General features: G+C 40.8%; 1 protein-coding gene across 2 annotated transcripts; it reads right to left on the bottom strand.

Moving 5' to 3' along the window:
- Positions 1-602: 602 nt before the first annotated feature.
- Positions 603-8,904, bottom strand: LOC132840707 (adapter molecule crk-like). 2 transcript variants are annotated; one of them, XM_060862614.1, is made up of 3 exons: positions 8,383-8,904; positions 6,041-6,615; positions 603-5,298 (listed from the first exon to the last, which is right to left on the bottom strand). In XM_060862614.1, exons 1-3 carry the CDS (start codon positions 8,600-8,602, stop codon positions 5,164-5,166), a joined length of 930 nt encoding a protein of 309 aa, XP_060718597.1. In that variant the 5' UTR covers positions 8,603-8,904; the 3' UTR covers positions 603-5,163. The 2 variants fall into 2 exon arrangements, with proteins under 2 accessions (XP_060718597.1, XP_060718599.1); XM_060862616.1 differs by lacking the exon at positions 8,383-8,904 and adding an exon at positions 6,933-7,111.
- Between the last annotated feature and the right edge of the window lie 861 nt (positions 8,905-9,765).

Here is a 9,765-nt window from a genome sequence, read left to right as displayed (position 1 = left end):
GTAAGGAATTAATCATTTAAGGTTATGCTGTTTAAAGATAAATCAACAACAATGGGATGGTCAGATTCCTTTATGCTCTAAGATCATTAGTTTCCAATAATGTCCACATTCTGAAGTGTTTTTACTTCAATAATAATTTTACATTAATTAATAAACACCATATTGTGCTATTAATCAGTTTATAAGTTTGTAAAGTTTAGAAATGTCCACAGGAAAACGTAGGTCCTCTTATCTCTTGTGCAGAGATAACAGGCTTTTGTGATAACAGGCTTTTCTTTTCTTTCCCAAGGTGGAAATCTTCCTGACGAATCACTGACACTGAAGACTCCTTCTATATATGTTAAATAAACAATATCAAATGTTATTTCATTGTTAGATAACAGCATGTTTTACAATTCTGTATATTTATAGATTTAGACTACATCATAAAAGTTCCTGTGAAGGAGCTGTTAGTACAGAAATGATCATAATGTATTATGAGTGCATTAATATAAACCAGTGATCTGAATGATACGGGTGGAGAGAATTCATCAACACCGCTAACCAATCAAAATGTAAAATTCATGCATGCTGGGTTATAAAACACAATGAAACGAAGCAGATTTGGTAATACGTTTTATTTACTAAATGCAGTAACATTACATGGCCCATGATATGAAAATCTAGACTTTAAATGCTAACTTTAGTACAAGTGGCACTTTAAGTCGATATAAACAACTTCCACTCCTCCTCCATGCAAAGGAAATGGAAGCAAAGCATTTTCTATAGAACATTAGGGGGGAAAAAAAAAGTTGGGGTTGATTAAGGAGGTAAGGTGCATAATACCACAAAGTCAATGTGGTGAATAAAAATGTTCCATATTGAACTTGTGTGACTAACAGACCTCCTGAATGAGATGCTTTGTGGTTGCACTGAAGGATTAACCACGTTGGGAAGAAAAGTATACGTAAGGATGAAATATTTGCTTGTTTTAATTACTGTAAACACACTTAAAACTGTAAATGATGCATCACAACAGAAGGTGGAATTTCCCAGATAATTTCATCCTCTTTAAACAAATCAATATGAGTAGTTTGAGACTTGCTGAAAGCTGGAGAACGTCTTTCCTATGTTATTTCAAAAAGTGTGTGTGTACACACAAATACATACTGCAGTGTATTTATATGCAATAATAGCTACAAAACCTGGATGTTTTGGACTAAAGCAAAAAAGCATCTCGCTCTGCTAGTGTCTGATGAAGGACTTTTATACTAAACATCCTGTTTCTCTGGAAACTTTGTAACTTTTACTACCTACATATGAAAACGACCCCACAGCATGGAAATACACATTTGTGTAGCCAAGCATCTTGTAGTTGTTTTTTTTTAACATAAAACCGAGTGGACTAGTCAGTGAAGGCGGGTTTCGTCTCTTTTCTCTGGATTAACGTTTAAAGTGTTCGTTTTTCTCATTACAGTATCGACCCGTTTGATCAGGACTAGTAAAAAGCACAAAGTGGTACAAGGAGTGATTTTTTGACAAAGGACATGGAAATACAAATAAAATAACGGAAACAGTGGTATAAAGAGTCCGGTCTCATCGCAATCAGGAGAAAACACTTTCATTACGATTTCACCTCAAAATATGTAGAAAGAAAGAAAAAGAAAAACAAGGTCATCGTCTTTGCTGAGGTGACCCAACAACCTTGGCGTATCTATGCAGACCAGGTGTAAATATTATGTACCATGATACTTTTTCACAAATAACTGTATGATCGTAACAGAATTCTGCTGACGTTCGTCTAACAAAGCATCCACACGAAGTTCACACATTTTTAAATATTTACAAAAATGAAAACATTACAAAATGTACAAAATTGGAAGCGTCTAATCCAGGGAAAATGAAACGACAACAAAAATGTCTGTATGGTTCCTTGTTACAGCGAGTAACTACAGAGTTTCTGGATATCTGATGAAGCATGTGACAGCCAGACGTACAGCATGACGTCAATATGCTGCGATACTGACATCATAGTCATCCAAACCCTAGTTTCAGTACTGGGATTTAACACCTCGTCACCGACTTCTCCTCACCATTGTGCAAGAAGTGTATAGTAACTGCGTCACTATATAAAGTGGCCACTTGCGTTACAACAGGAAGCAAGGAGTACGATCTGTTCACGCATGTCGGGATATTATTTATTCAAAACAAACTAAAACTACATCTACCGCCATGCTAAAGTAAGCTCTCAGGATTAAACAGGACTTGCTGGAGCTTTACTCGAGCAAACCCGTTAGGACATATGGAGAGAAAGTCTGAGAGTCGGCGTTAAAACCAGTATGGAGACGTCTATTTTGACAGATATTAGTCACGTCCTGTTTATTTCACGTACGCAACCTTGCAGCGGCAAAGCTGTCATGATGCACCATCTGGCAGGTGTTAGATCTCTGTAGTGTCCTGAATGACAAAGGCACATAACATTCAATAGAAGTAATAGGGTCATATACACTAGGGTCATATACACTGCTGAAGCGCTGGCAAATACTGACATTTCATTTAGGAAAATAATTAGCCATCAGCTCCCTGAACCGCTTTACAAACATCATTGCTTTTATGATTAGAGGACACATGAGGGACCTGGAAATCTTCTGAATTTGGAGGTTTCTTACTCTCAGGGAATGATTTATAAACATGTAGTAAAGCGCTAGTTAAGGCATAAGAATTAGGCTAATAGAAATTTGAATTGAAATGCAAGTTAGACTAAATGCTTTTTAAATTTAGTTTCACTAAATTAAACTTGCACTTTTGCAAACCACAAAATTGAATTTCAGATCAAAACACAATTAGATCGGAAAGGGATTTTGTTATATAAAATAATTAAATGGTATTATTCATAACTGGCCTTGAAGAAGACTTCATATTGGAATATTTAAACATCCTAAACGAATGAAAGCTCACTAATTCTAGCTTATAGCCCCAGGTTTTCCTCCTGAGTACTGAGTACCAAACCAAATCTGGGTAAAGGACCTGTTTAAATAAACGCTGAAGAAACGAGTGTGCGTCCTGATCCGTCTGTAACTGTGTGCTGCTCTTTTCGTGTCACTTACTCAGCAGAAAGAGAAGAGCAAGACAGGGACGACACCCCCGCATGCTCCACCTGTCTGTGTCTGTCTGTACTGCCTTTCTTTAGACGTGCAGATCCACTGTAGCTCCTTAACGAGGCAGAATAAATGTTACTGCTCACAGTGGTGACTCAAACACCTACTTAAAGTGAAAGGTGTGAAATTGGGAACCTCAAATGTAATGTAGTACATTATAGTACATTAAAAGTGTTAACACTTGTTCTGGAAGATGAGATTCAAAGTTATAGATTAGTAGAGCTCGTCTGTAGATCTGATCTTATGGCATAGAGGAATTACTGTGACAGAATTTAGTCTGAAGACAAAATGTGGACACGCACAGGGTCAGAAAGTCAGAGTTTCTGCTGAAAGTAGATGAGCGTGGTCAGTTTCTGGATGGATACAGTAAAGTGTCTCTGGGTGCAGTCTGCGTCCATGAGAGTAGGCAAGCAATGGAAATATGGGGCATTTTCAGTTTCTGAGGAAGCTGGGTGTGTTGTGGCCACACAATGGAGCAGTCGAGTGTTATCAGTTTTTGTGTCAGCAAATAGCAAATGTGTCTTGAGTAGGTGAGTGCTTAGAATCCTGGGCAATGGGCAGGCCTTAGGAAATTTATGGGCGTGGTCAGGGGTTGTGTGTGAGCGTATGGGTGTGGTCAGGGGTTGTGTGTGAGCGTATGGGTGTGGTCAGGGGTTGTGTGTGAGCGTATGGGTGTGGTCAGGGGTTGTGTGTGAGCGTATGGGTGTGGTCAGGGGTTGTGTGTGAGCGTATGGGTGTGGTCAGGGGTTGTGTGTGAGCGTATGGGTGTGGTCAGGGGTAGTGTGTGAGCGTATGGGTGTGGTCAGGGGTAGTGTGTGAGCGTATGGGTGTGGACAGGGGTAGTGTGTGAGTATATGGGTGTGGACAGGGGTAATGTGTGAGCGTATGGGTGTGGTCAGGGGTAGTGTGTGTGCGTATGGGTGTGGTCAGGGGTAGTGTGTGTGCGTATAGGTGTGGTCATGGGTTGTGTGAGAGCGTATGGGCGTGGTCAGTGGTCGTGTGTGAGTGTATGGGCGTGGTCAGGGGTAGTGTGTGAGTGTATAGGTGTGGTCAGGGGTTGTGTGTGAGCGTATGGGTGTGGTCAGTGGTCGTGTGAGCGTGGTCAGGGGTTGTGTGTGAGTGTATGGGCGTGGTCAGGGGTCATGTGTGAGCGTAGGGGCGTGGTCAGGGGTCATGTGAGCATATGGATGTGGTCAGGGGTTGTGTGTGTGGGGATGGGAGTGTATAGAGCTAACCTTGTTGTTTCATGAACACGTTTGTGCAAATGAAGTTGCATTGTCTCTACATTGTCTGCAAAAGAAACAAAAAACTTGGAATGTGAAGTCCCAACATCTCCTGAGGAATTCCAGGTTTGTCACCTTTGAGACAATCAAATATTCCTGAAAGAATCCTATGGAAATGCATCAAGTCAGGGATAATAAATGGGTAAAATACTAATGTTAAAAAAAAAAAAAAAAAAAAAAACATTTCTTGAACAAAATCAAAAGTGTCATTAAAATAGGAATACGTTGATCGTGTAACGGCACATGTACATATTTTTCACTCATGGTAGTTTCTGCCCATCAGTCCAGGGGGTGAATGATCATGTTGCCACCACATCTGGACGTCGCTCTAAGCGTCAGCTGTGCGAACCTAGCCTTTGTATTTCAGATGAGAAACACTGTGGCGGTCCACCTCTTCATCCAAACATTCCTAGAGCACATGAACTCATTCTCCAGGCACTGTTCTGTCTAATCTGTGCCCACCTGTGTGTTTCATTGCATGGTGCTCTGTAGCACAGATGTGTATACACACTATTGTTTAATGACTGTGTGTTAAGTAAAGCTTGATAATGATGTGTGTTTGCAGTGTGAGGATCGTCCAGTATTGATGTGGCCAGGTCTGGTTTTTAGATGTTGAATCTTGGAGCAGACTCAACAACAACAACCAAAAAAAAAAAAAATGTGTAAAAAACTGTAGCATAGAGAGAGAGAGAGAGAGAGAGAGAGAGAGAGAGAGAGAGAGAGAGAGAGAGAGAGAGTGTGTCTCAGCTCTCATCCATAGACTGTTGCTGGTCGAGCAGGCGAACGTGTGTGAAGGGGAAGTGGCCTTTCTTTCCCTTGCACTCTCCTTCCCACTGGCCGTTCACGTTGATCTTTGTTACCGTCACAAAGTCACCCACCTGCAAACAAGCGAGCACACACACACCTTTCACTGCTTGATAGAGTCCACATGCACAGAGTAGTACAAGGTGAATAATAAATGTATAGCTATATAAACTAGGGAGTATATGGCTTACTGTAGGTTGAGACATACCAGATCAGTCACTTTAAAATCTCACACTTAGCATCAGCAAGAAAGGAAAAAGAAAAAAAAAACACGCAGGCAAGAAATGTGGACATGCACAAGATCAGCTTGTCACTTCTGCCATTTGCACCCTTTCGGCGTATAGCTACAACCTGCGCAGACCAACCCACCCTCCTCTTACCCCCAGCATTTAAAAATTCCTTTGTGTGGTGCGCTGTTATATTTATCTTTTTAATTTCATTGTTTTAACGATGTGAAATTCAAATGATGTTTTTTAAAATGACCGAGTTTAAGGGTTACATTCGATGACATTAGATAATTACGCATGAATTTAAACTCTTGGGTGCACAAATAGGATACGAACACTTTCTTTTACTACAATGACCAGATTTCGTGCATAAATGTTCCACTGTACCGACAATTTGCAAATCAATCCATTCAGATCAAACTTAAGAATATATACACAGAAATAAATTGACATGCAAAGACACTTCCATGCAAAGATTTTCTAATCATTAAATTTCACCTCTATGCATCCATGCTGGAAACATGGAGGAAAACTGCACAGATAGTGCTACTTGAACACACTAAAATAAAGGTGAAGATAGTATGCATACCTCGAGTGTGAGTGCAGTCTTGTCATATGCATTGGGCACCCTCCGCTGGATGACCCTGGCGAACACAGGCCCGTTCTGGAGGTTGGGCAGTGGTGTGTTGACCACAGGGTGGGCGTAATCCAGCTTCCCAGGAATCAGAGCTCCATTGTCTTCCAGTGAACTGACAGCAGACACAACCTGCCCTACAGGACCCCCACCTACAGTGGTCGGTGATGCAGGTCTGTATTTCTCCACATAGGGCACAGGGATCAAGCCTTTGCGTCCATCCGCATTCTGAGCGCTCCACCATTGCTCCTCAGTCTTCTCGATCACACGCAGCACGTCACCTTTGCGGAACGGCAGGTCTTCCTCATCGTTGCCTGGGAAGTCAAAGAGCGCACGCACAAACTCGAACTCGTCTTGTCTGGCAGGGACACCGGTGGACACCGGTCCGCTCAGGCTGGCGTGCTTGGAGCGTGCCGGGACGGGTTCGATGAGCGTTGTGGTGTCCAAGTAGTGGATTTTGTAGAACTCCAACAGGCCTGGGAGAGTGTCGAATTCCTGGTCACCGATCCGGAATCGAGATGGAGCCAGACCTGTTTATCATGCAGATAAGAAGGAAGACCATTAAAATGTGAATTATAAACTGGTTCATAGTAGACTGGTTTTTTTTGTGCTAGGTTTAAATGCATGACTAAGCAGGAGTAACGAAAAGGGACGGGAAAAGTTTCAGAATTTTGCGTTCAAGCATTGTAATGTATCGAGAGCTAAAAGAAACCGAATGTGTTAATCCATCAAGAAATAAAAAGTACTTTTCCAAACAATTTTCTTTGCAAAAACCTGACTCAACACATCTGGGTAGTCTCGTTCTCTGAGGTCAATGACGAGCACAAGATACTGAGCCACAACAAACCATCCATCCTTGGCACAGCACTCAGCACCTCACACTTCCTCCTGGAAATTCCACTTCTCCGCCCATCCATGATGAGACCTGCAAGCTTCGACTTAATTCCGGTTCAAGACAACTATGACTTGACTTCCTGCTTTGATTCTCACATGTGTACTGACAGTGAGTCATTATTTTAAAAAAAAAAAAGTTTGAGACTGAACTAGTTCTAGCTGCTTTAGACGATACATCACACTCATTTTCCATGGTTTGGAAATGTGTTGACGGTACAAGAGTGTGTTTTAATAAAAATGGCTTGTATAAACTAATCTGCCACACCCTTGTGTGGAGCCACGTCAGGTTCAGGGAGCTAATGTTGAGTCAGATATTTACCAAAGGCACAAATCCATACAGAATTCAGTCCTATTTATTAACAAAAAATAATAATAAAACCAAGGCAGCCACATACAAATAGACTAGTAAACGACATTAAAATAAACAAACAAACAAACAGTTTTGCTAAATAAACTTTCCTTTCCTGCACAAGTGGCTTTAAATGAATGTAATAAACTAAACTAGACAAACTAAAATACAGTAGATTTACTTCTATTTTCTAATTAATGGCTATTTCATAGACAAGTAACCAGATGAAGTATTTTATATTAAAGGAGCTAAACTTTTAATTTGTCCAGTAAAGTATAGTTTCTCTAGAAAGACCTGGGCGTCGTTTTCCAATTGCGGAGTCGACTCCATGCCATGTGGTGTGAATGGATACGAATCGATTCCATGAGCCGACACAACAGTCGATTACAAAAAAAAAAAAAAAAAAAAGTTTGAGCTCTCTAGGCCTTACAGTTTGGGCTGCACGATCATTTGTAGGGCGGAATAATAATAATAATAATAATAATAATAATAATAATAATAATAAGAAGAAGAAGAATCCTAACGAAAACAATAGGTTTCCAGCGTTTCGCGCTTGAACCCCTAAACAACACACACACAAAGAAAAGGCATGTATGTGTAACGCAAACTCATAAAACAAGCTGTACTGATCTTGATATTTTTTATGTTTGTATGTTTATGTTTTATGTTGTTTTGATCTATATTTAAAAATAAATAAATAAACGTGCAAATTCTTTAAAGTGTGTAGTTTATATATTTAATCATAACAGCAAGTCAATTTAAGGCAAGAATTAACCGTGAAGTTTTAAAGGGAAAGCACCGTTAATTTGCATAAACTTTACAAACTTTAACTTTAGATTCTTTCCCAAATGAGAAGTCTTGTCAAACACTGAGCACGAGCGAAGGAACCGACTCTCAATTCCCGGAGCCTGGAATCGAAGAATCGGGTTTTTGGGATTCACTTCCTTCCCAGCCCACTTGCTAAGTGGCAAACGTTAGCGACTGGTACGAAAAGTTAGCTAGTTAAACTTAAAAAAAATAATAAATCCAGTACTAAGAGCTGGGTTTGACTTACCGGTTCCAGACTGTCTGTTGTTGCTTGCGCTGTTGATGATATAATGCGAGACTTTGGAGTTTTCCGACACAGACAGCACATAGTCCCCTTTGCTAGTAGTCGAGTCTCTGACCAAAAACGTCCCGTGTCTTTGACCCTGCAGCAACGATATAGCGTCTTTACGGTCCATAGGCCCCCAATACCAACTCTCACGATCCTCAGCGTCAAAATGACCAGCCATGTCTGAATTCAGGGTGTTTTCCAGGCCTGGTTTCGCCCTCACTCCTGTCCGTGATCCGGACTCAACTCATACAAAAACTTTGTGTCCCACAGAAAAGCTCCTGCTTGGAAAACACAAACCCGCATCGAGCCGCTCCACTCGAACACTTTACAACACTTTCTATGCTCAGAAAGCAGCAGCAAATAACTTGTAAAGTCGTTCTTCTTCTATATACAAACTTCTTTGTTAAAAAAAAAAATAATAACATATGTATTATTATATACCCTGTTTCGCTCGGCACATCCAACTCTCAAACTGAAATGGCGGACGTTGAGAAAGTGTTTGACCTCACAGACAGGATGTGACGTAGTGTCGGTATGACAGAGAAAATGCAAGCAGAACAGCCATGCACGTAAGGTCCTTTTTTTTCTTTTCTTTTTTTTCAAATTTAACAATCACTCACTCACTCATTTTCTACCGCTTATCCGAACTACCTCGGGTCACGGGGAGCCTGTGCCTATCTCAGGCGTCATCGGGCATCAAGGCAGGATACAACCTGGACGGAGTGCCAACCCATCGCAGGGCGTGCCAACCCATCGCAGGGCACACCCACCCACACACACCCACACACACCCACTCTCACTCACTCACTCACCCCGGACAATTTTCCAGAGATGCCAATCAACCTACCATGCATGTCTTTGGACAGGGGGAGGAAACCGGAGCACCCGGAGGAAACCCCCGAGGCACGGGGAGAACATGCAAACTCCACACACACAAGGCGGAGGCGGGAATCGAACCCCCAACCCTGGAGGTGTGAGGTGAACGTGCTAACCACTAAGCCACCGTGCCCCCCAATTTAACAATCAATAAAATATTATTGAACTGCTGGTGAAGTGAAGACATGAAAAAAAAATTATTATTTTTATATATTTTTTTTATTTATAGTACGATAATCGAGATAAAAAACGTTGTTGCATGCGTTATAATGTAGTTATTTATTTGTTTTATTAGTATGATGTTGTTATTCTAATTAGTATTCTAATTCCAGCCATGCTCGTGTTTTTTTTTTCATAGGAGGTTGTAAAAATTCATTATATAAACCTCAAATGTTTAAATGGTAATAAGACTTAGCTTTACTTATTTCTTTACTAAATAACGTGAGTCATATATGAATAGTTTAA

The sequence above is a fragment of the Tachysurus vachellii genome, chromosome 26 (genome assembly GCF_030014155.1).
Source record: "Tachysurus vachellii isolate PV-2020 chromosome 26, HZAU_Pvac_v1, whole genome shotgun sequence".
NCBI classification, from domain to species: Eukaryota; Metazoa; Chordata; class Actinopteri; order Siluriformes; family Bagridae; genus Tachysurus; species Tachysurus vachellii.
This window is presented reverse-complemented; position numbering and strand designations above follow the sequence as displayed.

What these genes read in the sequence shown, in the direction of transcription:
- LOC132840707 (XM_060862614.1), bottom strand. Translation starts at nt 8,602, where the DNA reads ATGGCTGGTCATTTTGACGCTGAGGATCGTGAGAGTTGGTATTGGGGG. An exon ending in CAACAGACAGTCTGGAACCG is followed by an intron (nt 6,616 to 8,382) that starts GTAAGTCAAACC and finishes CATGATAAACAG; the next exon opens with GTCTGGCTCCATCTCGATTC. An exon ending in AGACTGCACTCACACTCGAG is followed by an intron (nt 5,299 to 6,040) that starts GTATGCATACTA and finishes GCTTGTTTGCAG; the next exon opens with GTGGGTGACTTTGTGACGGT.